We start from the raw sequence: 17,552 nt of genomic DNA, 5'->3' as shown, positions 1-17,552 counted from the left end.
TTAGTCATTTATACTGAAAAGCATATCTGTTGCCATAGTTTCATCTAAAAGAAAGAAAAAAATCCCAACAAAATCTCAGCTTGAACACAAATTACTGGTACACTATTTTAGCCTCCACAAGATAATGAAAGTTGAATTAAACTACATAATGACTGATCACAATTAATATGTCACAAGTTTCCCTACCACAACATGTCAGCATCATGTCAAGTGTATGGTGCGGGGGAGTCAAGTGCTCAAATGAACTGTGGAGCTAAACACAATTAAAAAGCCCTCGTTGCTGTTCATGATCACAGCGAATGCAGAATCAACTGGAGGTGATAAAGAAACCAGGACCTTATAATTGCTTTTCCTAATTAAAAGAGAAATATATTCGGTGCTAGATGATCAAATGTAATGCATGGCTGAGCATTGAATCATGAATTCCTTGGGCGCTGCTTTTGTCAATGGAGGAGGTGTTATCAACAAGCAGAACAGGCAAACACAGAGCCCTCTTGTTAATTAAAAAAAAAAAAAAAAGACTCATTTGATATGATTCATAATGAATAAGGATTCACTACGCGGCTTCTTGGAAGATGCAGCTGAAAGTGAGCTGTAGTGAAATAAAAGGTAAATGTGTTGATTGTTATTTTAATGGTGCTCATTAGCCTCGCATTGTTAAAAATGCTACTTAAAGCTATTATTTTAAAATCATTAATAGTACAATATGATGTGAGTAAACTGCTGTTGATTGTACAAAGAATCCCTTCTGAGTATCGCAGAGGTTGTGACTTCAGAGGTACTCGCTAGAGAAATGTGGCTTTAATACAACACAGTGATGAAAGACAGGAAAACACTTACACTGCCAACTTTTTCGAAATAGCCCCCATGGGTTCCAAAGTGGATGAGCTGCTCATTGAAGAACCAGGTGAACTTGAGGTCCAGCGTGGGGTCATGAGATACCTGGCAGGGCAGCACAATGCTCTCACCCACTGTCACGTCCAGATGCCCCGCTGGGCTGGTGATCACGGTCGGCTCTGGGAACACAGAGCAGCAAGTTACAAAGGAGACCATAAAACCAGCAGAGAGCCTTTCCCCTTACACCAAAGATGAAGACTTCACCTCAGGCTTTCTGCTGTGGCATGAATAATTACCTACTTATTTCAGCTGCTTTAAAAAAACGCTCAGCCAACACTGAAAAATAGCTTTAAAAAAAGTGTCACTCTCACAAACAGCTTTTGTCAAATGTACTCCTCGATATTAACCAAGAATTAATAATAGGTTTCAGAATATATTACTTTTGATTCTGCAGGTGAGTTTATATCGCATCACTCTCTGCAGGTTCCATACAATGGGGCAAGATGTGATATATCGCTAAACAACCGCAGGGAAGAGGAGAAAAAGGAAAAAAAAAAAAAAAAAAAAAAAAAACTCTGCCATTTCCACAGGTCAGATTCAAGTCTATAATTTGGCTCTGTTTGTGCCGAGACAAAAAGCCATCCTATTTCAACCTCAGCGTGGGGCACATCAACATAATCTTTGGTCTGTCTCGGTTGGGTGTCTAATTCAACAGCAGTGCAGTGCAGAGAATATAGCACAGGCTGAGAGGCCCATACACCAGTCCACTGTGAATTATGCATGCATGTCATAAGCATCTAATGGACAAGCAAGCCAACACAGCATGTCAGGGAGAGTAAAGGTCTATATTCGGCTCTGTCAAAACAAGCAAGCTTGTTTATCTCACACCCCCTAAGGAGAACTGACTGGTCGTGGCAATGCATTCCAGGTGAGTCTTAGGAAAGTTTGGCACCAGATTGCAGAGAGAGAGAGAGAGGGGCAAAACTTTCCGCATCCTATTGCAAAGCTGTCACACTCATTTCCCGTTAAGAGGGAAAATCACAAACTGGCATCCTTACTCCCAGTGCAGTGCACTCTTTCTCAGTATTTCTCAGTATGGCAACTCACATTCATCTTTGGAATAAGCTGTTAAAGTACACTACTTTAGATGCACTGTGCACTTGAGAAGATGCCAATTGTATTTATGCCACTGTCTTGTTAAAAAAAAAAAAAAAAAAAAAAAAAAAAATATATATATATATATATATATATATATATATATATATATTACAGTGCAAAAAAAATTCCATCTCAACAAATCATTTAGTCTCGCATTCAGTTTTAAAATCTTGTATTGTGATATAATCTACCAGTGGGATGAAATATGTTTCCAGATCTTTTTTTTTTTTTTTTTTTTTTGAATCATCATTTTCTTTAATCCTGTGAGCTGATCTGAAATTCTGCCTTGTGTCAACATATTTAAATTTCTTCCTTGACAAAATTCCTGAAACAAGTGAAACTGCATTAGAAATAAGTTGGATCATCTCATCCCACTGGCCGACTGTTACACTTGTTTTAAGAAAAAACACTGAATTTGAGACTGAATGACTTATCAAAATGGCTATTTATTTTTTAAAAATTGCTGAATCAGTTTCTAGTTCAGTTCTATTCCTTTATGTTGCAAATGGCCATGCTGGCATTGATTTGTTGTGACGTTGTTAAAGTGATTTATTATTATCAATGTCCAACAACCTCATGGCACTGTGCATCCTGTATAGATCAGATCAAAGAGTGGATGCATTTTAAAGTTTCCACATGATTAGGAATAGCTTGGATGTTGAGATATGCGTGAGTGTCAGAAGTCTAAACTGCTGTGACTTAAAGAGTGCACTTTTCCAGGGTGCACTCTTCAGGAGGATATTTCAGTGGATGACTGGGGTGTGATATGTGCTGAAGCACATAGTCAAACCGCAAATACCAGGTTAAGATTGTTACAATATAATTGGCTGATTTATATAACACCAGTTAAATTACACAGGTTCAATGACAATATCTTGGATATTTGCATTAAATGTGAGCAATCTAAAGGCACACTTTTCCACTGTATGTGGGATTGCCCAGAAATTGCAGCATTTTGGAATGAGATTTTGCAAATCATTCATAAAATGCTAAATGTAAAGCTGCCTTTAGATCCAAAACTCTTTATTTTGGGCTTATATCCTAACACCCTAGTCATACCAAAAAGTAAAATAGCTCTTATAGATATGTGTCTACTCCAAGCAAAACGCTCAATTGCTTTATCATGGAAGAAAAATCAAAGACCATGGGTGGGTCAGTGGCTTAGAGAAATGAGCAGTTGTTGCGCTATAGAAAGGATAACCTATATTTTGAATAAGAAAATTGAAATGTATGATAAAGTTTGGGGACCTTTCACTAATTACTTAAGGGATGTTGATGTGTTGGACATGAATAGAGATGATGACAATGGAAGTACCTCAAACTGATGTGGCTCTCTATATAATGCTGGAGGATGTTGCATAGCTTTTTATTTTGTTTTTGTTTCTGTTTTTTTTTTTTTTCTTTTTTGTGTGTGTTTTCTTTCTGTATGTGTGTGATTTATTTTTTTGTTGTTGTAATTATTGTGTATAATTTGTTCTTTTTTTTTTTGCTTTTGCTATTGTCTGGTTTAATGTAAAATAATAAATATATTGTTTAAAAAAAAAAAAAAAGAGTGCACCTGAATCTCAGTTATCCCTGAATAAAACACCTGGGATAAACCGGTGGTGGGTATCAACTTCTTCAAAAAGGCACTGTTGGAATTTCATGAATATAACCTTCAAATATTAGCTTTAAATATACACATATGTGTGATAGGCCAACTGATATATGCAAAGAAGCTGTGGAGAAAAAATGGGCTTCTATACCAACGAATTTGCAATTCAAAAATTTCTGAAGAGGAATGACCAAAAGGCATTTTAATAGAGCGCTGCTGTTGACTCTGCTCTTTAGAAAGGCCTAGAAAATTCATTGCCTTGCAGAAGCATGTGATTTAAATGGATTGAAATCTTAAACAAACTGAGCATGGCTATTAGCCATCATACAAAAAGCATGAATTAAACATTGAGGCACAGGAATGCAGTGTGCCTGAAGTCCCGCTTCCTCCGGCTATGGCCAATCAACTAATTGCACTGTGTTGCAGTCAGGTAACAAGGATGCTTGTCTTTACAGTAGCAAATACACGGCTCTTCAGTCTGTTGACTTCACTGTGTGTTCATGCAGTGTACAGTAAGGTTTATGACGGCTAATCTGAGATCCAGCAGTGGTCAGTTGTCTCTCACAGCTCCCGTGATGCAGATGGATGTTAGTGTATTACAATGACTGAATAACAGAGCTTGCATGAAGCCTGCTTTTCCACTGGATTAACACCAAAGTTTTGACAAAAAACAACCCATCCCATTCCTGAAACCCATAACACACAGCGCATAGGCAATTTCCACCCTCTGTTGAAACCATCAGTGGCTGATGATTAAAGCCAAGCCAAGAAAAGAACGATGGCTTACCTTTAACCAAAAGACTGCCAGCACTGCTCGCTACTCCAAATTGGTTTCTGGCTACACACGTGTAGACTCCAGCATCCATTTTTGTAACATTGGCAATCCGTAGACTTCCATTATCCAACACAGTAACTCTGGAAGAGAAAAAAAAGGGAATTCATCATCACATTAGGTCAGTTGACAGTGCTTTACAATTAGGCTAATAATCCTGAACCGAAATACAGTTCTACTTGTGGAAGTCTGGGTGGCTGTCACTGAATATCTATTCTGAGTGTATAAGTGACTAAAAAGCCATTCTAAATGAGCAAATCCAACATCCAACATTAAAACTCGAGACTGAGGTTTATCTCAGGGAATTTTAATTGGCTGCATATACTTTGGTGAGACTGAACTAGAACCTTAGCTTGAAGAGCTACGATTTGATTTCTCAGCACTTTACCCGATAAGACCAGCGCAAGATGACTGTGCAGGGGCAAGGTCCCATCTTGATCAGTTTCTTCAACACTTTTTGAGGCTCATGTATAAATGCTACATATGCACAAAATGAAGGCACATACACCATTCTATGCAAAGTTTGGGATTTGTATTTAAAAAAAAAAAACAAACAGACAAAAAAACAAAACAAAACAAAACAAAAAAAAACTAGTTTGTATTAATACATTTTAAAAAATGAGGTATGTGTATCACTGCATATTCGCTTTACCATCTGCTTTCAAAGACATTTCAGTTTGGATACACTGGAGCACTGAATGTTACCATAGTTTCTCCAACGCACCTGTCCTTATTCAGAGATTTGATTGGTCATTGGCAGTTGGTAGTGTTACAAATAATGCACATAATCAGCACACCAGGGGTTAACCTATACCGATATAATTGAATTGTAGGGTGACTGATTATTTCCCCTGGCTGATGTTTAAGAAACTTGGGATTTTCACGCCTTACTCTTCAAAAGTATTGTTGAGAACTGCAGGAAAATGGAACATAAGCCCTAATATTTGTGGCAATATGAAAATCATCACATTTATTACATGTTGTATTCGTGCATAATGACACAAAATGATTGCTAAGCTCCACAGCTATTTATTTATGATCTGAATAAATGTGATTTATTCAGACTAAGCAATTAACTCTCAGATACATCTGAGAGTTAATGTGACATAATAATAATAATATAATAATAATGTCTCTTTTCTCTCCTCTCCTCTTTGATGAGCCATTGCCGGTTCTTCAATTTATTTTAATGGCTGATTGAGGCTCCTTTGAACCATGTAAGGAAATACTGTGGTCTGAAATGTTCTTTGTGGAACCAGAAAAGGTTCTCCTATGACATTACATTCCAGTTGGCACCTTTATTTTTCTGTGTATACGATAATAATCATCACAACAATATTCATGCATCACTCAACACTACTGGAATGTGTCTGTACATTGAGGTGAACCCAACAAGGCACTTCAAAGGTGAAGATCCAGTCCTACCAGTTCTTGAATTAAATGCAATGCCGTCTTGTAAATGTCAGCAACGTTTTCACCTCTCGAGAAACAAACTCCACCTATCTGCCTTGTTGCTGGGTACTAAAAATAGGTCGAACTTCTACAATACAATGCACAAGGGTTTCCAGCTCATTAAGATGCTATCACCATCATCATTCAAGCCCAACAAATTTTATCTGATACATACTGGTTCTTAACATTTTGTTAAAATGTACACATTTCAAACCCAAAGCAATACACAGTAATGCTTCAACCACTTACTAGAAATCATGAATTTGTCAGTCACCTATCATAAATACTTACAAATAACAAACTTCCCAGATGAAAAAATAAACATTAGAAATATTCATGTCACCTGCTCCAGGGATGTAATTTTTTCTTGTGGTTGAGATTTTAAACATATGCAGGCACAAAGCAGGCCGTGATTATAGAGTGTACAGGCAGTATTTGCACAAAAGATTCAGACTAATCACACTAAAGAAATCTGCATATAGCTTTCATTTTTTGTCCAGTTCTTTCATTCCATTTTGAGTGGAGTCAAGGATAGACAGTGAAAGGAAAAACACATTTAAATGGTTTGGTGAGATCCTCACAAACCGGGTACAGCCAAGTATTTTGTTAACTTGAAATGAATGACAGGGTCAAAACTGAATGGAGTATGCAAGAAAAAAAAGCTTTTTATTAAAAGATTTGATTCACATTATTTATCTTGGTGCCAATGAAACAGTCCTGGCCTCAGTGAAAAACTGGCCACAGGGTTTATTGAGAGACAAAATCTGCAGCATTGAGGTCTTCAATGAGCTGATAATGCAAAATAGCCATTAAGTTCAAAGGCTTTGTTTTGACAAGACATTATCAAATATCACTAAAGCCAGCGTGCATCACTGATTTATTTATTATTCATCCCCAGAGTTCATGTGTTTGATCATGATGGACATCTTGTCTTTCATTTTTTTATACATATCAAGGACTTCATTGTCCTTGTTCTCTCTCAGTAATAACACGAGGTAATCAATCTTGTCCCAAGGAGCCTTAAAGTGCATCCTTAATAAAAATATTTCCATTATCCAGCTGACACAATCATTGATTCCACTGGTACCATGACTGCAGTAGTGGTTGGCCTGACAACCCTCAACGAAGTGATAATGGAGAAATAGCAATGTAAGTCAATAAGGGTGAATCCCTGCTCTTGATCATCATGCAATCCCTTTTGTATATCTCTGGAGAATTGAAAAAAAAAATAAATAAATAATAAGGGAGGCAAGGTGGTCTAGTTGTTATAGAGCCCATCTTTCAAGCAAGAATCTGCTCTGCTGAAATGTCCTTGAGCAACACTAAATCCCTCCCAACTCCAACCTCCCTGGAGAAGAGCAAGCAAAAGAAGAATTTCCCTACGGGTTCAATTACATATCACATTATTAAAAATAAATACCCTAAAACCAACACGATTGTCATTGCTTGTTGAGCTATTAATTAATTTGGCCTGGCCTTATCAAAGTTTATTATAAACAAGCAGTGACCATTAAGATTCATGAGCACAGATGGTGTTTATGCCGTATAAAGCAATTGGCAGAATTATATTCTGATGCAATGGCATAATTGGTAGACAGTATGATAAATATACAAAGGAAGACTGATGATGCATGATCATTGCCACGTGTTGGAATTTCTCTCAACGTGAAGAGAAAACAGTTTCCTAAGGAATGATATGTGTAATACTGACCAAATCACCTATGGGCTAGTTTTAGGAGGAATTTTCTTGACATACTTGTGTCCTTGGAGATGAATTAGCCCGCTGAAAAATGTATATCCCTGTAAATCCTCATTTTAAGCTCCCCTCTCATCATCTAAACTCCACACATGGGTGTGAAAGGGTTGAGCCAAAGTTTCAAACACATTAACTGCTTTTAGAGAAGAACTTATACATTCCTTCCTAAAAAGATCACTTGGAGGCAGCCTGGACCTTCCAAGATGAGCAAAAATGACCCGTTAAGCCTACAAGGCTGGAAGAATTAAAATACATTAGCCCCTTCTAGAGTGTCCCTTCCCTGAGGAGCAGGAAGTATATTCTCCCAACGGAGCTGAAGGCCTCCTTTGTAATGGACCATAATAAAGAGTTATGGATATGAGATGTCACACGGATAAGACTTGGCATTAAACTGTGCAGTAGCCAATGTCAGATTTCCTCCTTATCAAAGGTAGGAGGAAATGGAACAAGATAAAGATGGAGAGAGGGGGCTTTTTCCTCACTAACATGCCTTCTCTTTGTTCTTTTTTCCCCTCATAGGGTTCTCCGGAGCAATTAAGGTGTTGGGGAAATTTGTGAGGTACATAAAAGCCTCGGGGTGAGATATATAGTAAACAAGCACTCTTCTTCGGCCTTATTGGCTGGTGTTAAAGTGAGCTACTGGCTGTAATCTAAAACCCCTGGCTTGTATCTCTGTGGTACAACAAAAAACTAAGTGACCGTAAATGAAAAACATTCTTCTAACCACTTAAAAAGGATTGCATAATAAACTCAGTGTATTTCTGTAGTATTCACGAGCACTTCAAAAAGAATACAGAATGAAACACAAAGGTCTGTTCATCTCACTTGTTGGCGGTGCACTTTCTGGACTGGCACTATGTCCAGAAAGCTCTTGACCATTTTTAGTGGCAGGAATATAAATGGATTTACTTGACAAGATGAAACAACACATACAGATTAGCATAACAATCTTACAAACAGTGGTTCAATTTAATGCCAATATTGTAAGAGCTATTTCCTATATCCATTTTACAGCTGTTGGCAGCGGTCAGCACTAAAATTAAATTATGGTAAGCACATTACGTTAACCTTACAGCTCCGTGTGTAAGAGCACCGCAATCCTGTTACGAGACTATCCTGTTATACATGCCTAGGATATGGACTGCTGAAGCTATCACCGCCACATGATTTCATTAACTAATCAGATCCCGCCTTGTTCTTAGTTGATTTGTTCTCCTCTGCTCCAGATTCTTGAAAACATTATCCCTGGAAGATTAGAAGGAATTACGGGTATTTTAGTAGAGCCAGTGGGATGGATTAGTGCTGTGCCACTCCTGTAATAGCACTGGTAGCAGCCCCATCTCGATATGGAGGAATGTAAATGCTAAAGAGCCTGGAACAGGGGAATTGGTTTGCATGAGATGATTCAATAATTTTAAACCCCAACATCTCATATGCAGCTCTCCCACTACAGGGCAGGGCTGTAACATCAAACCCCAAATGGGGAACTCCTTTTTTAATGTGCATCATTTATGCTGTACATTACTGTAAGCGAAATCGGAAAAAAGTCCAAATCACAGACTTGGAATGATTTAAGCATGTGTACGTTGTGGGATGCACTTCTCTTTTAGTGCTTAAGCGGATGGTAAATCTGCAAGTCAGGGCTAACATTCAGCAGGCAGCACATAATCTGGTGCTGATACTGCTGCTCCTCCCTCAACAAAATGTTAACCAAGATGTCTCAGCCTTGCATTGGCATCAGGAAATCAGTTTTGCTCCACCCTGTTCTCACCTTTATAGTTTCCCTAACATATTGTATGGGCTGGGGGAGGCGAGACACAGCGAAACCTTCTGCACCCCCACTGTGGCGAAGATAGATATCCCGGAGGGAGGGTGTGGAAAAGCTGCTGAGCCCGTTGAACAATTAATCCCAGATCAAATGAGAAATTTGGACTCCCACTATCTCGCCGCATGTAGCAGCAGGTGTGCCTTGCCTCCTGCTGGCGCATGGCTGCACAAATAAAGATGTTATCAAACGGAAAGTGGAAACTGTTGCACCAAGGAGAGTCCTGTATAGAGTGCACATTGTTGTGTACAATTAGATGTTGATGTAAAGCATACTTGAATAAGGGCAATGTCAAACATATTGTTCGCTTGCTTTGGTCGGAGTCAGGTGTGAAGATGGTACTTTGTTGCATTATTCATTACTTTTGGTTGCTGTTCAGAGGACCCAGTTTTAAGCCAACCAAAATTTCTTCACATATTCCATGTGGTCCAACAGGTTGTTCATCTATTGGACAGCAATTGTATGAGGGAAGGTGCAGTTGCAGACCACAGTGTATTCCACCAACAGAACAATACCAGAACAATGGAACCTTTTCACGTTTTCACAAGCAAACATAAATTATTGTCTTCGGCCCATATTTCTAGAAAAGTTCTCACCTCAGGGTTACCCCACATTTGTCCCTGACTCATTTTGGTGGCACTATCTCTGGCTCTAGTTCTAGCTCTAGCTCTGTGTAGCAAGTAGCTTTATGTGTCAAAATACATTTTATATTGATTTGCCCCAGATCATTAGGTCAGACTGCATTCTCACTTGTAACAAACTGTGCTGTTGTTCACTTGGAACCAGAATGAGTCTTTTCAGACAGACACACAGTTCGCCTGTTTGTTCAAATGTGTGTTCAACCTTCTCCAAACAAACAGAGTGAAAACACCATGCGGTCCAATTAAAATCGGCCAAACACGAGAGGTGTGAATGTACCATTCGTCTGCTAATGTTCTCACCTGTAATTTTCAAAACTTGCCTAGGTATGCTTGTGCAAAATGCACTTGTGGTGACTCTTGAAAAGAGAACAAGGGTCAAGCTGCAGATGGTCCTGCATTATGAAGGCCATCCATTACATGGTGTTTTGTAATGGTCTTAGAAGTTCATTAAATGAAGGACTAATGATGCCTCACTGTTCTGCTGCACAATTAAAAAGGTCTTTTGTCCAAGCAGCTGTCAAATTTGTATTGAACACCTTTAGGTGACTCATAGGCTTACAGCTGTTAATCATGTTAAACTGGCTTTTTATACTGATGCAATTTATTTGTTTTACTGTGAATGTAATGTTTGGATTTTATCTTTCAATCTATCTATCTATCCACAATACAGTAGATCATGATTACTGATCATGATTCCTACTGCCCAATATCAGCTTGCTGAGTTTTCCATTTCCCAATGAGAGAGGTGAATATAATCAATAATTTAAAGTTCAGAATCAGGAAATCGAAAAGCACAATGGTACTTCTCATAATGTGCCTCATGTATGCATGTGTTTGAAAAAGAAATATTGCATGCCCATTTCACATGTTACAGGTATAAATACGGAAAAGGTCATGTAGTTCATGGTGTTTACCGTATCTGTCTGCCAGTTGCCATGTGAGCGTGCAAATAACACGATTTGATCATTTTTTTCACTGTTCAACCCACAGCTACTTTGACCGGCATCACCTCTGCCAAGACGAATGTGCCTTTCCTGTCTGATTAACTTTATTTTTTTCTCCTAGCCAGCACACAGAGGCACTGCGCTGCTCCACAACTGACATTTCTACTAAAACAAGGTGTTCAGGTAGTTTTTCTAGTGAAACCACTGTTGTCGTGGACGAAGACAGAAAATGGTCATTGGCTACCGATTGATTATTCCTTTTGGGGATTGCGTTTGCCTCTTCCATGTCTCGATAGCAGCCTGGATCATAGTCAGAATTGTGCCCTAACAACCCTCTGGCCCTTACATGGTGCTAATGAGCTGATGGATCAGTGCATTGATCCATGTGCTGCAGTCTAGGAATAGCCAATTACCTTAAATAAACAGTGGAGAAACAAGCTCTGAGCATGACCAAGAGAGCAAAGAACAACAGAGTTGGGGAAAGAAAGGCAGATAGCTAGAGAAAGTGTTGGGCTGCAGAGGATTTTATGCAATTCAAATTGTATTGTGTCACACTGTGGCTCTGTCCCCCTTCAGTTTGTCACTATGAATAACAAGTAGAGAATACTAGCTGGTGGAAAAGCAGATTGCAATTAAAGTTTTGGACCTAAACAATCTCTGCTTTTTAACTCATTGCAGTGTCATGCCAGACATAATCCACACAGGAAACACACAAGAAAAAACTAGTACCTGTGGCTCTCTCTCAGGGCCTCCTTCCCCTTCCTCCAGGAAATCATGCCGCGTGGAGACATCTTGGGTTTGCATTCAATCAGCACGTCGCCACCCTGTCGGGCCAGGGTTTGTGCCTTCAACAGGTTCTGGGAAAAGTCTGGAGCAATGGCTGTTAGCCGAGAGAGAGAGGAGACAGGTATACAGTGTTCAGTGTGAGGGAGAGGGGAAGAATAAAGAGTGAGAGAGAGAGAGAGAGACAGACTGAGAGTGAGAGATGAGGTTCAATTTACAGGCAGAGAGAGCAGAGAAAAAGAGAGAGATGAGGGGGTAGCGCTATTGAGGGAAGATAGAGCAGAGGAGCATCCTAAAAACATGCAGGTCACTACATCCATTAGGTAGGTCGGCTTTCACATCCTTGTCTATGAACACAAACACAAATACATTTGTACACACACATGCGCGCACGCACACAGAAATTCACGTACAAACACACACATAGTCCACACACTGAGAGAGCAGACATGGTTCATCATCAAAATTTTCACTGAAGGAGTGTGGATTTTCCAATGCCATGCACTTCTTCTTGACAGGCATTATGCATCAAGAATTAAGCTGTGGGTCTCCCAAACAAAAATGAGAGGATGTAAAATGAGAGGGCGGCTTTGTTGCTGCTCCTTTAGGCCTTAATTACAAAGATACCGTCGTCTGGAGCTCCTTTGTATGCACACCGACTCAGCAGAATGCTCTTCAAAGCCAGCACGCATCCTGGCACCAGTGACAAGGCTGAGCACCTGCTGAGGCGTGCATGTGCACATGCGCACACAACCGCACACGTGCACACACATGTATGCACACACAAACACTTAATGCCTCACAATAATTCCTTGACACTGAATGCAAAACGCCACCATTTCTTCTGATCCTAACAGGACGACAGATACTGCCGTTGCCGTAACTTTCCAAGATGCTGGTTTGAGTAAGTCCCTGTTTTGCTGGGTCACAGTAAAACACCTTGAATTGCCAAAGTTCTGACGAATATATTATTTTGTTGGTGTGATGATTCAAAACATGCAGTTCAGAATAAGGTGTTCTTTTATAGTCATGACACAGGCCATGTGGTGTTCCTGAATACAAAAAATAAAGAGGGCTACAACGAATACTAATACCAACACCTTCACTTCCACATGATAAAGACTTGAGAGCAGCTCCGTCTATTATATTTCTTACCTATCACTCTGAGCTCAGTGTTGGTGAAAATTCGGCCGTGCTTGTTCTCTGCCACACACTGGTACATGCCGATGTCAGCCAGCTTCAAGCTACTGATGGTCAGCACTCCATTATTCACCTGAACTCTGTCCTGCAAAATAGACACACACACACATACAAACACATACACAAACATTTTAGACCACCCAGTCAAAAAGGAAGCTGCAATAACATCCTGACAAAATGTACTCTACAGGGTCAGACAATGTTAACCGTCAGCAGGAAGCAGTACAGCGGTCGCCTCAGGCAAAAAATATGCCTAAACACTGGTCAAGGTTCACACCACATCAAGATTTTCACTATTGTGTTTCTGCATGCTTCTCTAAGGACTACACAAACTTTTCGGGAGCTTGACTGTTGGTAACTTTACCCAATATCTGACAAGAGAATTGGTACCAATCAATTCTGTCTGTGAAGTTATTTCCAGTGCGTATGCCAACACTAAGTAAAAAAAACTGAACTTTAAAAAAAACCTTTGAAAGTGTGCAACTCTGTGTGTGAAAGCTTGAAATCTAATAAAAAGCTTTTTCAAGATTGAAACGACGTTTTGAATGTTTGATAGGCTGAGAAAATTTAAATTTCAGCAAACATGATTTTGCACTTGAGTTTTCATTCCTCACAACTGCAGCATTCTTTTTACAATGTTTTTCCGAGACATATTCAGAGTTTCAAATTTGTCACTGTTCCCCCAGAGCATTAGTTTGTTCTCCAGGTTTGTAGGTGGTATGTAGATGGATACAGCAAACTTGCAGCAGTGAGTTGGCAATCTCCCGTCAGATAAGGACATTTTGCAGAATGACTAAAGTAGCATAATGGAAAATTATAACCAGATACACATGATGGTTCCAGGAGAGCAGTGACAAATTTGAAACTCTGTAAAGTAATTAGCATTTTCCAAAGTAAGTAGGTTGTGTAGGCAGTGTTCATCACTGGTGAAGTCAATATCAATTAACAGTGCAAAAAACTTCAGATGTGTGTTAACTTTGCTCATTTCCTTTTTAAATCTAAGAGTGACCTTCCAGTCATTTAAAATGCCTTTTGTAAAAAAAAAATATATCTATCCAACATACTCCCTCAACAAACCTGGTGGTTAAGACAATCTGCTAATACAACTAATCATCAAGACAATTTTGGTGTGAATACTCTTGTCATGCATTGGGTGCAAATAAAAGAAACAAAGTCATTAAACGTTGCAGCAGACATTTATGCTCTGCATTGCTTCAGCATTCTGCTTAACAAGGCAGGGATTATGCAGTGTTGTCCTCCTTGGTGTTTATGTTTCAGGGCCCACATACATTAATAAACATGAAACTCCAAACTTTCCTAACTTTCTTACATTCAAAATTTTTTTCCGCATAATATTGGAGGGCAAACAGCAGAAGTTAAATCCAAAATGAAAAAGGACCAAGAAAAAAAGCAAGAGAAACAATAGTCTGAATGTATTCAGGTTAAAGTGCTGATCAATAGAGATAGATGATAGAATTAAACTAACGACCTAGTTAACAAACCAACAAATAAACAATCTTTAGTCTGGATTTGCAGATCATACGGTAAAAGTTTCAATATTACTTGAAAGACATGGGCGACACACAACGAGGCACAATTCCAGTAAAGAAAACAACAGTTTTGGGTGGTAACTCTCGTTCTCGGATCACAGATGGAGCCTCTGATGGCCTCTGCCCTCTGCCTTCAGCACCCTCTGCTTCAGCCACATGTTACGCTGACAACTTGCCATGCAGGGACCTGATTGACTATCATAACGCACACACCATCAGTCAGGGTCAGAGCCCCTCTCATCTATTACCACTGCAAAGGGAGCTAACCTCATGCTGCATCCCATCTCAGTGCTTATCACTCGTGTCCAGCTGACCAACTCAATGAAGAGTCCTCTCACAACGTCCTCAAGCCACGTCCTGTGCCCCAGAAGTGAGCACAGACCCACAGAAACACCCAGACCAGAGACACTTCAGAAGCAAAGCGCCAACTCCGAGTCATTTCCTGTACTGTCCAGTAATTTCAACACTGCTGACTCCCGACCTTAGGAGTGTATTCAGTCCAATGGAAGAAGACATACCCGAGTGCAGATTATGGCTGATACTAATATCCCATAGCCACTGAAGTAAACACTGAACTAACTTTTCAGCACTCTGGTGCTAAATTAGTATTTCTCAGACACACGATTGAGGATTGAGCTGGATTGAGATCTGCTCTGTTTCAGCCAAAAAAAAAAAAAAAATCAATGCTGAACACACCCACACCCACCTTGCTACACTCTGTAGGATGCATGTGTACAGCTGCTAGAGGGTCTCTGCCCCCCGATACACAAGCTTCTGAAACGCCTTCAGAAGCCAGTGAGTGAACCTCTGTTTTGACAGGGGTTTGCCGGCTGGTCTGTCCCTATAGCACAAAATCAACTGCTATGTGAATCCCACTGTAGCTGTGCGCTGCGTATCGCCTGTCAGTGCACACAACTGGACACAACCATTACAGTCTCTCCTCCCTGACAGTTTCCGCCAAACCTGAAGAATTGTCCATGGTGGTGCTGACAACAGCTGCATCATTTCCGCTTACCGTGGAGCCGTCATGTGGTCAGATCATCTGTCTCTGCCGTCCCTGTCTTGTCAGCGGAGGAGGGATGACATCGAGGCGAGGGAAAGTATATAGCAACCCTCTTGGCCATGATGCATGGCTGAGTTCACCCACCCTCAGAGGAAGACGGCCCTGGGGCATTATCGTCTTCCTACAATATTTTTCCACAGGTCAGTACACAGGTTAATAGACTGGAATAGGGCCACTGTAAATTAGATTGTTTCCAAGGTATTAGATCAGCCTTTTTATTCCAATGGTGTTTTCACACCTGCCTAATTTGGAGGAGCTGAGTCCATCTGGAGCATTTAGATTAATTTAGAGTGTTTGTAGGGGTGAAAATGTGCTAAGTGACCTTAGCTACACAAAAACTAACTTATCCTTGATCAAAATTTTACTGTAGTCGTGACACCTCAGCAGATGTTTTGTGTTGTTTGCGTGTTTGTGTTTGTTTCTTGTGTTTTTTTTTTCTTGTTTTTTTTTTTTTTTTTTTTTGTATAGATTTTCTTTATCTAGTGATTTGAACAAAAAATTGAGCCAGTAATACGTGGCAACAAATCAGACACTCTAGGTTTGGTTTCTTTCATCTGGTTGGCCACTACGCCTTATGTAAAAGATATGTATGTGCGCTTTTTCTTAGAAAGATGTACAAACAGCCTAATTACTGTTTTAGCAATGCTAAATAAGTTATAATCTGAGATGCTGGACTAAAACTGCTTTGAGGTAGGTAATTAGGGCTATATATGGACATTTTAAGTACTACTATGTCAACTGTGTTGGTTCTGATGAATGGCCTGATCTAATTCAAGCTTTAGCCACACTTTTCGTCTCCTCAGGGGCGTTGATAATTGAAACACTGCTAATTTTCTGCGGTCTTAATAGGCCCGTGGTGAGTAGATGTAACCCCCCTCTGCTTAACATAGCACTGAGACATTATAAAACGGTGGTTGAAATCAAGTCTCTGTAGAATTAATCAGGAATAAGCCAGACATGCTATCTTAGTGCTCTTCCAAATATGGTACAGTGTAATGTATTAAAGCAAACGCAGTTTAGTATGTGCAGTCTTTTGTTCAAAAAATGCATGTAATCTTGAATATGCCTATGCACAGCACAATAATAACACAGTCTGAGCGAAGTTTCTCTTCTCCCAGTGCTCCTTTTGACCTTTACGAGGATTGGCACTGCTTTCTGTTCCCTTTTTATAGTAGTGTCAATTTATGTGTGGCATCACTCATTGTTCACGTCCTTGATCTTTCCCATTGAGTGCAGCCGGCCCTTTTAATGTCATTGACAGAGCAGTCCAGAGGGTCCCGCCGCCAGTCTGTCTGTTGTCTGAAATCATTACAGCAGTGCCACTTGAAAAGACAAGGACTGTCCCTTAACATCAGTCAGTGACCCTACTGAAGAACTTCAAATAGGGCACTTTCTAAGGCCCAGTCATCATCGGGCAAACATCTGACCTGGTGCTACAGCCACTGCCAGAGGGGGTCCTGGGTGTGGATGTATGCAGCACTTTCCAAAAGGAACACAACAACTCCCTAGGTTGGAACTGGATGCTTATATGTGTGTTCAAGGGAGAGGGAGAGAGAGCGAGAGAGAGAGACAGACAGAGATAGAAAGAGCGAGAGAGAAAAACTGTGAATAGAAGATAGATGGTCCTTTTTAGGTTATGCAGTGCATGGGCCCAAGGGGATGCAAGAGATGAAAGAGATCTGTATAAGTGCATGGGTTGGTGCCACACTACACTATTCTGTACCCACTGCCCAGTTATAAAACCCTCAGAGACTCAGTGGGGGCTCTATCATAATCTCTTTAGCACCGGAGACAAATGGTGGCATTCGACTGCTTTATGGCTGCCATTAATTACACTTGACTCTCCTCTGATATCTACACTGTTTCAAGTTGAGATGTGCAAAGGCAAGTCGCGCACCCTCTGTGGTTTCCCGGTGA

General features: G+C 40.1%; 1 protein-coding gene across 1 annotated transcript in view; it reads right to left on the bottom strand.

Moving 5' to 3' along the window:
- The window catches only part of cntn3a.1 (contactin 3a, tandem duplicate 1), a 79,216-nt gene that overhangs the window by 11,554 nt on the left and 50,110 nt on the right, over positions 1–17,552 (bottom strand). The window contains exons 10-13 of the mRNA XM_030055735.1: positions 12,978–13,107; positions 11,769–11,919; positions 4,377–4,504; positions 841–1,016 (exon numbers count right to left, since the gene is read on the bottom strand). Of these exons, the coding sequence (XP_029911595.1) occupies positions 841–1,016; positions 4,377–4,504; positions 11,769–11,919; positions 12,978–13,107 (585 nt within the window). The remainder of the gene's footprint in view (positions 1–840; positions 1,017–4,376; positions 4,505–11,768; positions 11,920–12,977; positions 13,108–17,552) is intronic.

This window comes from Myripristis murdjan, chromosome 7 (genome assembly GCF_902150065.1).
Source record: "Myripristis murdjan chromosome 7, fMyrMur1.1, whole genome shotgun sequence".
In the NCBI taxonomy this organism is placed as follows: domain Eukaryota; kingdom Metazoa; phylum Chordata; class Actinopteri; order Holocentriformes; family Holocentridae; genus Myripristis; species Myripristis murdjan.
This window is presented reverse-complemented; position numbering and strand designations above follow the sequence as displayed.